This window comes from Amblyomma americanum, chromosome 10 (genome assembly GCF_052857255.1).
Source record: "Amblyomma americanum isolate KBUSLIRL-KWMA chromosome 10, ASM5285725v1, whole genome shotgun sequence".
Taxonomy (NCBI): Eukaryota; Metazoa; Arthropoda; class Arachnida; order Ixodida; family Ixodidae; genus Amblyomma; species Amblyomma americanum.
Window position 1 is genome coordinate 105,153,514 of NC_135506.1, and position 19,041 is coordinate 105,172,554.

At 45.1% G+C, this 19,041-nt stretch overlaps 1 protein-coding gene across 1 annotated transcript in view; it reads left to right on the forward strand.

Moving 5' to 3' along the window:
• Positions 1-6,456: 6,456 nt before the first annotated feature.
• Positions 6,457-19,041, forward strand: part of LOC144106573 (poly [ADP-ribose] polymerase 2-like) — a 67,158-nt gene continuing 54,573 nt past the window's right edge. The window contains exons 1-2 of the mRNA XM_077639420.1: positions 6,457-6,661; positions 18,637-18,890. Coding sequence (XP_077495546.1) covers positions 6,612-6,661; positions 18,637-18,890 — 304 coding nt within the window. The 5' untranslated portion in view covers positions 6,457-6,611. The remainder of the gene's footprint in view (positions 6,662-18,636; positions 18,891-19,041) is intronic.

A 19,041-nucleotide genomic window follows, 5' to 3' on the forward strand; every position in this document is an offset into this window, starting at 1 on the left:
AAATGCACGTGGGAGCATAACACCGGTGAATTTTTCGTCATGAACAGAAAAGGAATGAGTGTTTTGATTTTAAAATTTTAAGAATAATAATAAGGAGAGTGATTAAATATTATTGATTTAGTCAAAATGTAATAATTGATAGAAAAGAAAAGGTTGAAACACTTAGCAAGGCAGTCGGTGAGATTCTATCAGGAAATTTTGAACAGCGGTGCAAACAGATCTGTGGCTGAACCCAAATGTGGTGGCGCCAAATGATAGCAAGAGCGGGCTGCTCAAACTCAGGCCAAGATGCTGCAAGGGCTCCTCCAGCAACCTTTTTCTCAGTGAGTTGAATCGGCGACAATACAGCCAAAAATGTTCAATAGATTCTGGCTCACGGCAAAATGCACAAAGGGGAGAGAGCGCCAAACCCGACTTGTGTAAATAGAAATTTAGAGGGGGGATGCGGCAGCGTAGCCTCGTCAGTGATACTTCAAGCTGCCGAGAGCAACAAATTTTCCTGTTCCAATAATATTTAAGGTGCTCATAATCCGCCGATGTTAAAGGTGATGTGTCTTGCGTGCTTAAAAACGCACGTCGCCAAAATCTAGATGCTGTAATGTAGGCTGTAGCCGGGATGATTGGCAACACGGGGCCGCTGAGGGAAGCCTTTGCGAGATTATCAGCAATCTCATTTACTGTCACACTGCTGTGGCCGGGAACCCATACTAAATGAACAAGGCTCAAATGCGGAGGAAGTAGGGATAAGAAAGTTGATAAAATGGGACCGTCAACCGGTGCAGCGAGGGACGAACACAAAGATATTAGCGCGTCTGGGTTTGAGAGCTTTAGTTTCATCCTTTTTTCGGATTTTGAACAACATTTAGTTTGTTAACAACAAAAATTATGTTTTTGGATGTCTCAAAGTGCAGAAAAATTTTTAAAAGTTTAAGTTGACTTTCACATATTACTGAAATAGGATCATAAGCTTCGGTTTGGAATCTAAAAGCGTGCTGTGCACCCCGTTCTATCATGCCGTTAGGACCTTTTGTCTGCTGCATAACGAGTAACTTTTGGACGGTTTACAACAAAAGGAACATGTTCGAAACATCCGTATTGCAGCACGTGCTTGAAGTCGCTAGAAATGCCGCAAAATAAGTATTTAGAGGCATGATGCATGGTTGTATATATGGTACTGTTGCCAATGGCAAGAAACTACTTCGGACAAGCAAAAAGGGAAACTAGTCCATGAGATAGAATAAGGACAACAGGAAGTCCAGAATTACCTGAGCTCTCAACTGCAGCCAGGTGACCTGTGGCAGAAGAGGACAGCATATGGCGCTCCATGGACGGAAGCCGCGGAGACTTCGCGGTAACTTAATTTGCAGTCGCATATAGCACGCAGCGGCACATCCCTCATATCTAAAGTCAGAAGAGCTACTACTACTGGACCCGCCGCGGTGACTCAGTGGTTAGGGCGCTCGGCTACTGATCCGGAGTGCCCGGGTTCGAACCCAACCGCGGCGGCTGCGTTTTTATGGAGGCAAAACGCTAAGGCGCCCGTGTGCTGTGCGATGTCAGTGCACGTTAAAGACCCCTAGGAGGTTGAAATTATTCCGGAGCCCTCCACTACGGCACCTCTTTCTTCCTTTCTTTCACTCGCCCTCCTTCATCCCTTCCTTTACGGCGCGGTTCAAGTGTCCAACGATATACGAGACATACTGCGCCATTTCCTTTCCCCCAGAACCTATTATTATTATTATTATTATTATTATTATTATTATTATTATTATTATTGTTATTATTATTATTATTATTATTATTATTATTATTATTATTATTATTATTATTATTATTATTATAAAAGAGTTACTACGGGGGCTAGTTGGAAATGCATTCTTGAAGGTATTGGTGAGCGCTATCAAAAATACGGAAAGGTTTTCTGTGTGTGCGTGCCTTTCCGTATTTTGATAGCGCCCCGCCGCGGTGGCTCAGTGGTTAGGGCGCTCGGCTACTGATCCGGAGTTCCCGGATTCGAACCCGACCGCGGCGGCTGCGTTTTTATGGAGGAAAAACGCTAAGGCGCCCGTGTGCTAGCTGTGCGATGTCAGTGCACGTTAAAGATCCCCAGGTGGCCGAAATTATTCCGGAGCCCTCCACTACGGCATCTCTTTCTTCCTTTCTTCTTTCACTCTCTCCTTTATCCCTTCCATTACGGCGCGGTTCAGGTGTCCAGCGATATATGAGACAGATACTGCGCCATTTCCTTTCCCCAAAACCCAATTATATAGTGCTCAATATACATTCGAGAACCTCATATCTAATGTTCTTAGAACTTTGTGCGAAGCGCGCGTCTGTTACAATCTTGCTGCGGAGCATTGCGAGAGATGTTTCGATCACGTGAAACAGATCTTGGAGGGCAGCCTAGCTCCGCTGTTTGTGGTCATTTTTCCGACGAGCTTTCGCCGCACGGTACCTCGATCCTTGAATAACGTTGACGAATTTCAAATAAGACCATGCCCCTCTTCTTTATTCTTTTCGCTAGAAACGCATCTCACAAGGTTCCTGTGTGATGCACACGCGCACAGTGACTGGGAGTAACACAGCAGCTAGTCCTGACTGACCAGAAATCTCCAAATGACAAGCACGTGCGTTAATTGATGAAATGACAACTGGAACAAGGGGAGTATCAGACATGGCGAGCGACGTGTGAATATTAAAAAAAATGCGCTTGACGTTACTGACACGTGCGCACTTACAAGGAAAAATCGCATGCGTTGGTGCGATACGAAGGCGGCGGAATTCGTTTCTTACTGCAGTTTCAAGAATTTTCAGGAAAGAGGTTTCTTTTACATCTTCGCAACTGCGTTCTTGTCTATTATATCAAGTGCATCGTTTGTTAGCGACGGTTTGATGAACTTCTTGCACATATATGCCGCTATCCTTGTTCTCACAGGTCAAAACAGGCAAACCCGGCCGCGATTTTATTCACACTAGCTGTAGAGCAAGCATGTGTCCAGTGGCCTTTGAAGATGCGTTCGGTCTGTGATAATGATATCAACGAACCTCTTGAGGCCTTGTGACACTCTTAGATGCGCTGATGTCGGTTAAAAGAGTCCACCCCTGTCTTGGTGGGAAGCAAAATTAAACAGTGTACAGTAGCATTTTTTGGCTGGAAATGCAAGCTACAAACTACAGAATAATTTGATGCTGTGTTTGGCTACCAGTTTTTTCTTCGAATTACCTTGAGCCATCTTTCCTGCAGTTCTAAGTCGGCAGGAATTTCATGGAAATAAACGCCGGGCTTCTTGTTTCGCTGACTGGACATGCAAAACGGAACGCGACAGCAACGCGCATTTTCGCATTGCTGATCGCTCCAGAAACTGCAGTAATCGACGTGTCTCTTGTCAAATGGTAACACTAAACACGCCACACAAACAATATGAGAAAAAGCGCACCAGAAAGCGTACTTTTTGCTGCAACGGCAGTCACAAGAAAATTATGTGCTGTCTGCGTGTCGTCTGCTAGATGGGTGGATGGATGGATACGGCTGAACCATTTAAATCGGGCGGTGGCTAAAGCCACCTATGTCTATCTCATGGTACCTGACTCTATACGTCTCAGTCCGCAAAACTCCAGTCCTGGCCTCAAACAACAAAGAGCTTCCCCTACAATTATCATAGATATTTTATTTGACAATTTCCTGTTTGGAAGGATGGATGGATGGATGGATACGGCTGAACCCTTTAAATCGGGCGGTGGCTCAAGCCACCTAGCCATGACTTGTGAAATTTTACTCTTGTCTTGCTTACCCACCAATCATATAACCTTCGCTTGTTTACTTCTACCCGCTTAAAATCTACATTCCCTTCACTGTCCTTAAACCCTAATGCCTTGGTTAAATCAGGCCCGGTGCTTTCCACTGTAGGGTGAAGCCCTTTACAGAAAAGTATCAAAATTCAGCCGTTTACTCCTCTCCGCACGCGATGCACAACGTGTCTATCTCGTGGTACCTGACTCTATATGTCCTAGTCCGCAAAACTCCAGTCCTGGCATCAAACAACAAAGAGCTTCCCCTACAATTATCATAGATATTTCCTTTGGCAATTTCCTGTTTAAAGGTCCGGTATGTTCCTAGTGCCGATTTCGTCAGCATCCCTGTTTTCCACAGAGCTGTCTCTGTTTCTTTAACCTTTTTCTTAACCGATAATTGCTGATGTGCCCCCTTACCGCTGTCCAGATATTTGCTTGTCAATTTTCTAGTTCACTTTCTCCATTTCGTGTCAACATTCTTTATATACAGGTATACCTGAAAACTTTCCTAGCCCACTGCTTTTCCTCCATTTTTCTCACTCGTTCCTCAAATGCTATCTTACTGCTAGCCTCTCTGCTCTCGAAAGACGCCCATCCCATATCACCCTGTACCCCCTGATTTGGTGTATTGCCATGTGCTCCCAAAGCTAACCTCCCTACTCCCCGTTGTTTAATTTCTAACCTTGCTTGAACATCTGGCCTCATACACAGGACCGCATTACCGAAGGTCAGGCTAGGGACCATCACCCCTTTCCAGATCCCTCTTACCACTGCATACCTATTGTAATTGCACAGTGCCCTATTTTTCATGACAGCTGCATTCCTACTAGCTTTACTCGTTACATAATTTTCATGCTCTGTCGGATACTCCGCTATTTATCCACACCCAAAGATATTTGTACTCATCCACTACCTCTAGCGTGATCTGTATTCTATGCTCGCCGCCCTCATCATTATAAATATCATGACTGCAGATTTTTCCTTACTAAACTTGAAGCCTAATCTATCTCCCTCTGTACTGCATATGTCTACCAACTTCTGCAAGTCTTCCTTGTTGTCAGCCATTATCACTACATCGTCCGCGTATATTAGTCCCGGTAATGACTGTTAATCCATTCCACTTGCTTGAAAAAAGAGAGTTTGAAGCCTAGTCCGCTCCCCTCTAGCTTGGTCTCCAACCCTTGCAGGTACAACATATGAACAACAAAGGGGACAGAGGACATCCTTGCGTAAGCCCCCGCTGTATCTCTACAGGCACTGATACATTTTTTTTCCATTTTATGAGTACTCTGTTACCTCTTATATATCTTTTAAAAGATTAATTACTCCATTTTCCATATCCAATGTGCCCAGTATGTCCCACAAATGCTCCTGAGTAACGTTGTCATAGGCTCCCCTAACATCCAGAAATGCTAGCCATAAGGGCCTAATATAATATAATGTTAGTGTTCCTGTATATGCTCCCTGCGCGAGCATATACAGGAACACTATATGGATGGTTGGATGGATGGATGGACGGATGGATACGGCTGAACCCTTTAAATCGGGCGGTGGCTCAAGCCACCTAGCCATGTCTTGTGAAATTTTATCCCTGTCTTGCTTTTAGCCACCAATCAGATAACCTTCGCTTGGTTACTTCTAACCTCTTAAAATCCACTTTCCCTTTACTATCCCTAAACCCCAATGCCTTGGGTAAGTCAGCCCCGCTGCCTTCCACTGTAGGGTGAAGCCCTTTACAGAAAAGTATCAAGTGTTCAGCCGTTTCCTCCTCCTCTCCGCATGCAATGCACAAAGTGTCTATCTCCTGGTACCTGACTCTATACGTCTTAGTCCGCAAAACTCCAGTCCTGGCCTCAAACAACAAAGAACTTCCCCTACAATTATCATAGATATTTTCTTTGACAATTTCCTGTTTAAAGGTGTGGTATGTTTCCAGTGCCGATTTCGTCAGCATCCCTGTTTTCCACAGAGCTGTCTCTGTTTCTTTAACCTTTTTCTTAACCGATAATTGCTGATTTGCCCCCTTACTGCTGTCCAGATATTTGCTTGTCAATTTTCTAGTTCGCTTTCTCCATTTCGTGTCAACATTCTTTATATACAGGTATCTGAAAACTTTCCTAGCCCACCGCTTTTCCTCCATCCCTCTCAATCGTTCCTCAAATGCTATCTTACTGCTAGCCTCTCTGCTCTCGAAAGACGCCCATCCCATATCACCCTGTACCCCCTGATTTGGTGTATTGCCATGTGCTCCCAAAGCTAACCTCCCTACTCCCCGTTGCCTAATGTTAGTGTTCCTGTATAAAGCTCCCTGCGGGAGCATATACAGGAACACTACCTGGATGGATACGGCTGAACCCTTTACATCGGGCGGTGGCCCGGTATGGTCCGGTATACAGCGCCGCTATACGGCGGACGCGCGCTCTACGGCGGCAGAAAAACCCCTGAAGCTTCAGGCATGTTCTTCAGGAGGCATTGCATCCAGCCACCTAGTGGAATAGCCAAGTGAAGATCGCCTCTTGCACGCTCGTCTCCTCAGTTACTTGCAAACAAAAAAAATAGTCTAAAAACAACAAACGCATTTTTGAAGTTGGTTTTGCAGCACGCAGTACCTTTTTGCTTGCAACTTATGAAATATATCAGTTCATTATAATTACTTCTTTTTGCACCAGTATCCATTACGCCAGAGGTCCAGAGAAGTGTCATCAGCGTCTCGCGCGCACATACGACGCTGCCTCGTTTGAAGTGCATTTTAGTGTCCGAATTCTGTGTCGACTGTTGGTGTACGTACGTACATACATTGCGGTCAGCACTATCTCGCTATGCCGAAACGCCTAGCAGCATCAGCACGAAAGAAGGAGAGCTGCGTCCGGTAAGCATGTGCTGTTACATTGCGTTGTGTATAACAGCTGTGCTTTTATCTGTTGTACGATCTCTTTTGGAGACGTGGTAGTCATTAGTTTCATCAGCATTACGCTGCTTACATGTTTAGCCCGTACGAATGATTTCTGGCCGAACAACAAGGCAGCGTTTCTTCGGTGTCAGCGTCTCGTCCCCGTCTCGATTACCGCCGTTGTCGCTCGACGCCTGTGGTGATATGTGGTTATATTTGTACGTCGACTGTACCTCGCTTGTTAGCGTCATAAATATGGTTCAGGTATTTACAAAAAGCTAATTTCATTTGCTTTCAAAAGATGCATGTGGTTTAACGATAGCTGAAAATTTGTTTCGACTGTAAAAGAAAACGCAAATATGAAAAATGGCAGGCGCTCAACTTGTCTCAGGAAATGCAAAGTTGTGAAAAACCTATTGCACATAGAAAAAATCTTTCGAGATACTTTGAGATCTGATGCCAATGAGCATGTTTAAGGATTTAGAAATATGTGTATAGGTTAGTTTATTAGCCACACATGTTTGAAAAACGTAGAAAACAACAATGTAATCTGCAATAACTTGTCAGATATGCATTGTCCTGCGGCGACTTTTTGCACAGCTTGAGGTCATGTAATCGTCTTTCCTTTCTGAAAATATCATTCATCTGCCTCATTTAGTTTAAAAGTTATTCCTGATCAAAGTTAGCGTTTTTTCGAAATAGTTGGAAACAAGATGCTATAGTGTTCAGGTAACCAGCACTTGGCAGTTCTGAGATTTTGCGTGAAGAAACTTATTACTTCGCTCTACATGGCTAAGCATCACTTTTACACTAGGGCTTTTGGGGAATGTGCACTATATAGTTTATTTTCGCTACCTTTTTCGTTACGCTTATGAAGGGCACAAGCTCTTGAAACGTTCCACGGCTTCTTTTTTTCTGGTAAATACACTCTTAAAATATCGGGCTCTCATCCGTTTAATCAACTTGTAACAATTACCAACTACGAAGTCCACAAAATACAAAAAATAATAGCAATAACGCAGAGACATGCAATGGATGGATGGATACAGCCGAACCCTTTAAATTTGGCAGTGGCTCAAGCCACCTGGCCATGACTTATGAAATTTTACTCTTGTCTTGATTTTAGCCACCAGTCAGATAAGCTTCGCTTGGTTACTTCTACCCGCTTAAAATCCATTTTCTCTTCACTGTCCTTAAACCCAATGCCTTGGATCAATCAGCCCCGTTGCTTTACACTGTAGGGTGAAGCCCTTTACAGAAAAGTATCAAGTGTTCAGCCGTTATCCTCCTCCTGTCCGCACGCAGCACACGTGTCTATCTCATGGTACCTGGCTCTCTATGTCTTAGTCTGCAAAACTCCTGTCCTGGCCTCAAACAACAAAGAGCTTCCCCTACAATTATCTTAGATATTTTCTTTGGCAGTTTCCTGCTTAAAATTCCTGTATGTTCCCAGTGCTGATTTCGTCAGCATCCCTATTTTCCGCAGAGCTCTTTCTGTTTCTTTAAACTTTTTCTTAACCGATAATTGCTGATTTGCCCCCCTACTGCTGTCCAGATATTTGCTTGTCAATTTTCTAGTTCGCTTTCTCCATTTCGTATCAACATTCCTTATATACAGGTATCTGAAAACATTCCTAGCCCACTGCTTTACCCTGATTTTTCCCAATCTCTCCTCAAATGCTATCTTACTGCTAGCTTCTCTGCTTTCGAACGACACCCATCTCATATCACCCTCTACACCCTGATTTGGTGAATTGCCATGTGCTCCCAAAGCTAGCCTCCCTACGCCACGTTGTTTGATTTCTAACCTTGCTTGAACATCTAGTCTCATGCACAGGACCGCATTACCGAAAGTCAGGCTAGGAATCATCACCCCTTTCCAGATCCCTCTTACCACTTCATTCCTATTGTAATTCCAGAGTGCCCTATTTTTCATGACAGTTGCATTCCTGCTAGCTTTATTCATTACATATTTTTCATGCTCTGCCAGATACTCAGCACTGTTATTTATCCACACCCCAAGATACTTGTACTCATCTACTACTTCTAGCGTGAACTCCTGTATTCTATGCTCGCCGCCCTCATCATTAAATATCATCACTGCAGATTTTTTCTTACTAAACTTGAGACCTAATCTATCTCCCTCTGTACCACATATGTCTATCAACTTCTGTAAATCTTCCTTGTTGTCAGCCATTAGCACTATATCATCGGCATATATTAGTCCCGGTAATGACTGTTTAATCAATTCTCCTTGCTTGAAAAAAGAAAGGTTGAAGCCTAATCCGCTCCCCCCTAGCTTGGTCTCTAACCCTTGCAGGTACATGAACAATAAAGGAGACAGAGGACATCCTTTCCTAAACCTCCGCTTTATCTCTACAGGCTCTGATACATTTTTTTCCCCATTTTATAAGCACTCTGTTACATTTATATATATCTTTTAAAAGATTAATTACTCCATCTTCCACATGCAATGTGCCCAGTATGTCCCACAGATACTCTTGAATAGCGTTGTCGTAGGCTCCCTTAATTTAATATCCAGAAATGCTAGCCATAGGGGCCTGTGTTCCTTTTCAGCAATCTCTATACACTGTGTCAATGAAAACAGATTGTCCCCCAATCTCCTTTGTTTCCGGAACCCATTTTGTAGCTTCCCTAGCATTCCCTCGTTCTCCACCCAAGCCTGCAATCTGTCCTTTATAATCTGCATCACCACCCTGTAAACCACATATGTCACTGTAATGGGACGATAGTTGCTTATGTCAGCTTTGTCCCCCTTTCCCTTGTATATAATGTTCATTCTACTTAATCGCCATTCATTGGGGACTTCCCCATCCACTATCATTTTATTCACTACCTGTATTAATGTTTGCTTGGATTTTGGTCCTAGCTTCTTTATTAACATAATAGGAATACCACCTGGTCCTGTTGATGTGCCACTAGGAACCTTCTTCTCTGCCCTTTCTCACTCTCCTTGCTCAAGTGAAGCTACTGCAGTAACCGGTCTATCCTCCTTCGATAAATTATGTGCAACATTTCTTTCTTAAATTTTTCTGTCAATATTGTTTCTATGTGTTTTATCACTTCATCCCCTTCTAGTCGAATACCCTGATCTTTAACAATAAACCTTTGCTCTAGCCTAGTCTTATTACTCATTGTATTTAGATGCTTCCAGAATTTTTGAGCTGCTTTTCTATCCTTTTGATTTACTTTTGACATTCATTGGGCACCCTTTCTTATAATTTTCTCTTTAATCAAATAGGATGCTTCCCTTCTACACTTCATGAAGGTATCCCATTTTCTGTCTACTTCAACTTCAGGGTCCCCCCTCTTCTTGGAATATCCGTGTTCCATGGACGCTTCCTGACGTTTCTTTATAGCCCTCTTGACCTCCTCATCCTACCAACTCTTGGGTTTGCGTCTTTTCCCTTTTAGCTTTACTCGCACCTTAGCTAGCTCTAGCTCTAGTAATCGAGTTAATTTGGTATAAGTCCATTCTGTTCCACTATCCTCAAAAATTACTTTCTCAATTTGTTTGGCTGCTGCTTCCAATTGCTTTTCTGAGCAAAAATTCCCCTCTGATTTTTCATCTCGCTTCAGTCCTACATTGGTTTCTTTTCTGAAACTCAACTTGATACGCTTGTGGTCACTACCTAGACTTCTGGAACCATGTTCATCTATGCTCATTGCCCCTAATCTATTATGCATCCTCTGTGACATTAGCGCATAATCTATCGTCGAGTGCAGACTCCCTGCCTCCCATGTTATGAGCTCTTCACACTTCTCGGTACTGTTGCATACAACTAAATCATGCCTGTCACACATGTCCTGCACCATGCTTCCTGTCGAATCTGTGTACCCATCCAGGTCTTCTATATGTGCATTCATGTCGCCTAATATATTGATACGTGCCACTGTGGAAGAAGAAGAAAAAGCGCCTGCATCCGTGGAGAAAGAAGATGTTTCTCTCCCGCTCGCGCGCTCGGACCACTTTGGGACCGCCACAGTTTTGCGTCTCGTCTCTGCAGGTTCTCCTTCGAATTGCTCGTAACAATATAATTATCTCACCCTGTCCTCCTAGCTCATCAATATCGCTTGCAATACATTCTAACATTTTCCTGTTTTCCTCTTTGGCATTAGCTGCTGTCCACAGGTATACAAAGCCAAGGAGTGTTTGCTCCCCTGCCACTTTTCCTTTTAGCCATAAATGTTCCTTGCATCCCAGTTTAACCCTTTGAAAATTCTTACTTATATGAATGAATGCCCCAATTCCGCCCTCCTTTCTGCTGCCCTCTGTTCTATTGCAATATTCCCATGTGTAGTCTGGGTTACAGGGTGGTTGCTCCATGTCTCTAGGATGCGTTTCCACTAAACCATATACCATTAATTCCTCCTGTCTTAACTGTTCTTCTGTTTCCTCCCATTTGAGTCTGTTCATGCCACCTTGCATGTTACTGAAACATATATCTGAATTAACGTGGCCCTGGCGCTTGTGTCTATTTCTTCTCTTATGGTTTCATCGTCCCTTTGATCTTGGGTCTTCCTTCTCTACACTGGTTCCCTCAGAGCTCTGAGTCCGCCCAAAAAAGCTGTTGCCTGGTGACCTATCCTACTACCCACCCTCTTTGCCAGTGGCACCACCGTAGTGAATGCCATCCTGTGCAAAACGGTGGGGCCTGACCTTGTACACTTCCCTGTTAACTTCCATTACTCCGTATCTTAGTCGTCGACTCATTAACCTAATTACACGGTTAGCCACAATGACCCTCCTTTTCGTTTCGCTAGCCTGCCTCTGGACCTCTGGGATTGTGCGTATGGTCACATGCACACTCTCAGAGGCCTCTCTAAGCCTACGCATCCCCACTTCTAACTGCTTCTCGGGATTCTGGCTCCTCCCCTTCAGCACATCGTTGAGACCAGCATGGATAACGACTAGGTGTTTGCCATCCATGTTGCCCCCCACAACCTCCTGGGCTTTGGCCATTGCATCTACCATGCACTTCCCTGACTAGGCCTCCACCCGACACCGTTCCGGCATTGTGGCGTTGGTGTGGAAAAGAACGACACCCGCGTTCACTATGCCCAGCGCGGACACCGACATGTATGCAAGGGCTGCCACAAAAAAGGGCCACTATGAGTCTGTGTGCATGTCATGCAGGGTTGACATCGTTGAATCATCAGGACCTGACAGCGAAGGGGGATTTCTCTGATTCGTTTCATCCTTCAATATGTCAACATGGGAGAGAACCATCCTCGTGCATGGCCAACCTGTCAAATTCAAGATCAACACAAACGCCGACGAACCTGTCCTTCCACCTGCGACTTTCAGCATGCTTTGCCATCAGCCTCCGTTGTCGTGTGCTGCTCGGCAACTCTACAGTCCTGATGGGAGACCTCTTGCAGCCAAAGGCGTAGTGCATCTTCAAATCTCGTACCATGGACGTGAAATGCTTCAAGACGTCTACGTACTGGAAGATGACCACAGCCCCTTACTCGGCAAGCCTGCCATCAAAGACTTGTAGCCGCTAACCTTTGTCAGCGCCGTCGCAAAGATGGTGAGCCCAAGAGATGAATTTCCTTCATTGTTTCAAGGCCTCGGCAAGCTACTAAGAGAACAAACACCACATTCACCTGCGCGGAGGTGCTAAACCGTTTGCTTTGAGCTCTCCTCGCCACACACTGATTCCACTCTACAAGAAAACAAGGCTTGAACTGCAGCGAATGGAAAATATTGGTGTCATTTCACCTGTTGATGAGCCAACTGAATGGTGTGCACCTTTGGTGGTAGCCCAAAAACCAAACGGTGATGTTAGAATCTGTGTGGACTGCACTGAACTCAGCTGTTACGTCCTGAGAGAGTGGCATCAGATTTCGTCCGTCGAGCATACACTTGGGCTGCTTCATGGGACCAAGGTGTTTTCGAAGCTCGATGCCAATCCAGGATTCTGGCAGATACCACTCAGTGAATACAGCAAGAAGCTTACTACCTTCATCGCGCCATTCTGGAGGTTTTCCTTTAGCAGGCTTCCATTTGGCATCGCGTCCACTCCCGAGCACTTCCAGAAGCAGATGTCCAAAATACTGGAAGGTGTCAACAGTTTTGCGTCATATGGACGACATCCTCACCTGGAGCTCAGACGAAACAGCACAATGAGACACTTCACACCGTTCTTTGACTAACTGAGGCAGGTGTCACGCTAAACGAGAACAAGTTCCTGTTTTAGCTCGACCAGCTCACATTCCTGGGTCACAAGCTTGACCAGCACGGAATCAAACCTGACGAAAAAAAAAGGCTGAAGCCATCTTAAAAATGGCCAGTCCCACCAGTGGAAGCGAGTTGCAAAGGCTGCTCGGAACAGCTACATATCTTTCCCGCTTTGTACCCAACCTTGTGGACCTGCTCCAGCCGCTTACTTGTTTGGTGTCAAAAAAGCAGGAATTCGTTTGGGACATTCCTCAACAGCAAGCGTTTGACAAATAGAGGCAGCTACTTTCATCTCGCTCAGTGCTAGGGGTCTACGATCCTGCTAAGGAGACAGTGGTCAGTGCAGACGCTTTTTCCTTTGGACTGGGTGCAGTGATTCGACAGAAACGGACCAGTGGCAAGTTTTTTGTCAACGCTTATGCCTGCCGGCTTCTGTCTGACACGAAGAAATGCTATGCACAAATAGAAAAAGAGGCTCTTCCTTTGGTTTGGGCTTGCGGACAATTTAGTGGCCACCTGATTGGCAAGCAATTTGCAATCGAAACAGACCACAAGGCGTTGGTACCTACCTTTATGTCAAGAAGTCTTGATGACCTTTCACCGCAGCTACAAATACTTAAAATACGAATGATGAGGTACCAGTGCAAAGTGGTATATGTACCTGGCAAAGAACTGCTTGCGGCCAACATGCTTTCCAGAGCGCCCCTGCAGGAAACTGGCGGCATATAGCTAAAAAGCGACATCGAGGCTTTTTTGCAGTGCATGAGGACAACCTTTCCCATCAAGCAGCACTGCTTTGAGTGGCTGAAAGAATCTCAAAAATCGGATCATGTGTGCTTGTATCTCTGAGAACTCTGCATCAAAGAATGGCTTTCCCAACAAGATTTACCCTTGAAGTGAGATCCTTCTGTGAGCATCGTCAACAGCTAACCGTAGAGGACAATCTGCTACTCTACGCAGCCTGTGTGGTTGTCTGACTCACGTGCAGGAAAGAAATATAGCGCCTTTTGCACGAAGGTCACTTCGGCATCACGAAGACTCCCAGGCCCGCACTAAGGACTTCGTTTGGTGGTCTGAAGTGGCCAAAGACATCACAACCACCGTAAAACATTGTCCAGAATGTCTCAAGATGTCCAGCAACCAAAAAATGCCCCTTGAAAGCACTGAATTTCCTTCAAGACCATGGGAGAGAGTTGGAATGGGCCTGTTCTTCAATAACCACTAGGGGTTAATTGTGACTGATTATCTCCAGATATCCGGAACTGACTCGTCTAGACAAGCTATCATCTAGTACAGTGATCAATCACTGCAAATCAATTTTCACCTGAAACAGCATTCGAGAGGTGGTGGTCTCCGATAATGGTCCGATGCATTTCTCGTCCTCTGACTTTACTAAGTTTGCTCAAGGATACGGGTTCAAACATCAAGCGCACACTACCCTCAGAGCAACAGACTCGCTGAGGCCGCTGTGAAAATCATCAAAACTTCAATGAAGAAGACCTGACCCTCTTATCCTACAGGTCAACTCCACTGAAGAATGGTTACAGCCCCTCTGAACTATTGGTGGGGAGGCGGTTACAGACAAAGATTCCTCTGACTCTCGGAAGGCTTGTTTCCTGTTTGCCAAACACTAGTAAACTTCGCAATTTCGAAACCCAATATCGCGAACAGTAGCGAAGAAACTACGATAGACGACATGGTGTATGGCTACTTCCGACACTTCTAAAAGGAGATGTAGTCTGGGTTACAGACTTGAAAGCGCAAAGGGAACATGGTGGCGCTCGCAAGCAAGCCTAGATCATATATAGTTGACACGGGGACCGCCACTATATGGCGAAATCGAACCCATCTTATCCCTTTTCTCAAGCCTGTGGAAGAGGAGAGAGACAACCAAGGTATCGTATATGAGGAATCACTGTACGGCGACATACATGAAGACAAGGCACTAACACTACCTGGGACTTCAGTTTCTTCAGAAGATTCACAAACAGCCTGCGCTGATGCCTCCCACCGTCACCAAGTGTGGACAATGCATCATTCCTCACAAGAGTTTGCTTTTTGTCAGGGGAGATGTTGTAGGCAGTAGCCATATGCAGTGGCTAAGCTGGTTAGCTTTGCTCCGTGCTCAATTGAGGTTCGTGGTGGCTGGCACGTGTCTCATGCTCGTGCCGGTATTCACCTGGCTGGAATAAACATGTCCAGTTGGCATCACATTACCTGTAGCTAATTGTCCTGTTCAGTTGTGATGGGAGGATTCTGCGGGGGCAAGGGGGACAGAAGGGATGCTGTGCTATCGCAGTGGCGTGGATTAATCCGGATGTCGCGGCCAATACGCGGCTAGTCATTGTTCCCCAGCAGTCCCCACCTACGAGGTATTTCCGCGCCGAGACTTGGCCTCTCCATCCTAGTGTCGCTTCGCTCCAAGCGCCAAAATTTCGCCTCCGGCGACGCCAGTAGCCGCTGATGTGACGCTGAAGAAACCCTGTCGTGTGGCTAGGCATTTACGGCTGTCGCAGTAATGCAATCTCAAAGAAATTAGGTGCAACCCTCTCTGAGCTTGAATTACAGTGACAGCCTTTAAAAATCATTCCTAATGGCTAGACAAGTGAGCAGCATGAGAGATGTTATTGATGAGGAAGCAGTGTGTTAAAAAAATTAATTGCTTATGATGAAAGGAAAGGCGTAGTGGCTGTCTCACTCTAGGTGGATATACTAGCCGCCCCTTGAGGGAAAGGATGAAGAGAGTGAAATAGAAAAGAAGCCGTAGGGAAAGGCTCCGACTTAATTTCAACCACCTGGAGTTCTTTAACTTGCAGTGATGTCGCACAGCACACGGTCTTCTTTTGCACTTCGCCACTATCGAAATATTGCCCCTGAGAAGTTATAGGTCTGTTTGATCCGCCTACACGACCTGGACTAGTTCCCTTTGGGCTGCACTTACCATTTTAGTAGCCTGTGTGCCATTAAACACTACACACACACACATGCATTTTGAAATTGTTTCCGGAGTGCAGCCTAGCATCTTCTGCATGACGCCATTCTTTTCAAGCAAGTGCAGATGTCGTGCAGACCTAGGTCAGCGAAACTCTATACTTCCTCGACTGCCAGTGCCGCTTTCTTGCAATAGCAGAGTGCATCATGGAAGTAGACGGCAGCAGACGACGGACTCCCTGAATACAAGTATACACGAGTGACACCATAGAGTTTTCATTACCTAAAGGTAATGAAAACTCTTGTCTATGGGAGTTTGCATGGAGCTTCCCCAAGACCACTTCAGCTACCATGGGTGCTCTTAGCATCATGGGTCGATGCGGAACCACAACTTTTTCCCAAAAAATAAAGGAAAAATAAACATTGTCAACTTTTGGCCAAAAAATAAAGCAAAAATAAACATTGTTAGATAATCAAGAATGCCCTAGCATTCAGTGTCCTGTCTATAAATTGCAACAAACGAGCAGAAAAGCATGTAAATGCAAAGTTTGCCCAAAATAAGAGATGGCTTGCTCTCCTATTGGCCAAGTATTGCACACCACAGAAACCAATATTTCGTGCTTACTAGCTGCACTTGTCAAAAGAAATATGTAAAAAATAACGCTGTTGCTTAAACACTTTAAGAGGATTTTAATGGCATTTTGGAAAACAAACTTTTTATTGGCATTGTGTGCTGTTGCGTTTTCGCTAATGTGGCTTTTGCACACTACGTTCGCGCCAAAGTTGTCTGCGCACCCCTTGTGGCTCTTACCATGTCTTGGCGCTGTGCGTATGACTTTGCAAAGAGAATCATAAAGTACAGTACAAAGCGGAAACCTGTCCTACCAAAAGTAAGTGTGTGTGTATGTTGACAGTTGCGCAGCATGTGGGTATTTCCGTGAATTCATGAAGTTGTGTCTGTGTGCAATTGGCGGCCACTGCCCGGCTTTGAAATCAGTGATACTGCGTGCTATAACAGACCTATGATCAATAATATACATTTCTTCATACGCCATCAATGACGACCATGTCCACTGATGCATGCAACCTTTTCTGACCCAGGCTAAAATGAAGCATGCGAATAACAGTGCAGAAGTCAACCGTGAACTTGCGCTTACCATCTGCCTTTCCCTCTCAACCACATTTAAGATATTGTAGCGATAGCTACACTGCGCTAGCACTTCGAGCCTTCAGCGTGGCACCCCTTGAGCTGCGTGGCTGCCCTTGAGCTCCATGGCAGTGCCGTGGCTGATCACGTGGTGCGGAGCAACTGCCGACGAAACCGATTGGGGGGAGAGCGGAGAGGGGGGGGGGGGGGGGGGAGGAGTGTGAATCCACATACAGGAATGAAGATGAAGAAGGAACGCCCAGCGAAACGGTGCGGTGAAAGACTGACTTTGCATTTCGACTGAGTGAGTTCCACTCAGCCAGATGTAGCTATCGCGTCACTCCAGGTTTAACCGGAGTTAAACCACAGCCATTTTTTTTTCCGACACGATCCTGAAGAGCAGCTGATATATCTACACGAAGAGCAGTGTTTTCAGAATGGGACATCTTAGTAACGCCACTCTGTGTTCCTGAAAAAATCCGACTGTCTCGCACCAGGTAGCTCACCAGCCTGTGATGCTTTGAGCATCCATGGTGGCTGAAGTGCCGTGCTGCCAGCTTCTCCTCTGGGTAATAGTAAGAAACTCTATGGGCGACACCGACACATTGAAGAGGCCAGCCAGCAAATACATGCTGCACTGGGTCCCAAGGTAGCAGATAACAAGGCATGTCTTCTCTGCACTCGCCTCTGAACAGTCACCCTTGGCATATGGGCAAAGATGCTTGAAATCAAAATTCCTTTATGGCCATTGGCAATAAGCTGCCAATGGCCATAGAGGTTTGCACAACTTCTGCATTTTGTGTTTGTTCTTTTCGGCACAAGTGTAGTACTGTGCCTGCATCACTGAACTGGCATTGCATGAGTGCAAACTTTTTTGCATCAGCATGAACTAGCCCACATCGTGCAGAGTGAATCAACCGGACCTTACGTTGAGTCCTTGACCTCCGCGGCTAGTTGGAGAGTGCAGCTTCCAATGCTTTTAATAGGCCACGTGGGGCTTGCGCTTTCTTCAAGATGGTGCCGCGAAAAGAACTTTATAGTGTCGACTGTCTAATTTTAGTGAAACTCTTCAGTTATCATAAGGCTCTTGTTTGTGCTAGGCAGAAATAAATTATGAATAGCTCTGGAGGATGTATTCTAGCAGTGTGACTGTTTATAGGGCGTATGTGCGTGAAACCACTGCCTTTGCTTGAGCGCCTAGTGCCATTGGCACAGAAAACCACTGGAAAATTGGCAATGATCATGCCTTTCTTTTTCAAGATTTCAGAGCAGCTGTGGTCACTTTATGCTACTCATTCAAGTGTATTTAGGGGGATTTTCAAGAAGCTGGCTTCTGTTTCTTAGTCTGACAGCAGGTATTATGAACAATAGTACAGTACACAAAGTAATTCTCCTTTTGTCGATGAGACCCGCCGCCACTCTTGATCAAGCCCATTTGATGACCCCAGGACTACAAAATGACATGTGGCATGACATTATGCTGCAAAGCATGCAGTGCCTTGGTTGTTGCTGCTGTTCTTTTACACGATACAGCAAGGTGCTGGGAATTTTTATCCTTACATTGTTGGGTGTCTGCATGTCCTATTTACTGATCTGTTGCTTAGTACTAAAAGATTTGTTTCTCTTCCTTGATCTTACCTCCCTCTTATTGCTTTTTTTGTCTCTATGAAGGAAGAAGAAAGTGGAGGAAGTTATTGTGATTGACTCAGAGTCTGATGACATCATTGACGGCGGCGATGCACCTGTGATATGCATTGAGTCTGATGATGACGACAACACTGCTACGGTCATTGTGGATTCCGGTCATCCCAGTCATCAGAACGATGATGCTGTTGTCCAAAAGAATCCTCATGATAGCGACGACAACGATGAGCTTCCTTCATTTGAATCCATTATGTGCACCTCAGTGACTGGAAAAAAGCCAAGTAAGTTTCACAATGATGCATTTGAAAGAAAGATGAAGTGCATGCAAATGTACTTGGACTAGGATGGTAACACAACACAGACGCTAGCATTTCCACATTTCACTAAGTAACAAAATCATTCTCGGATACTATTTCTACTACGCTCATTATT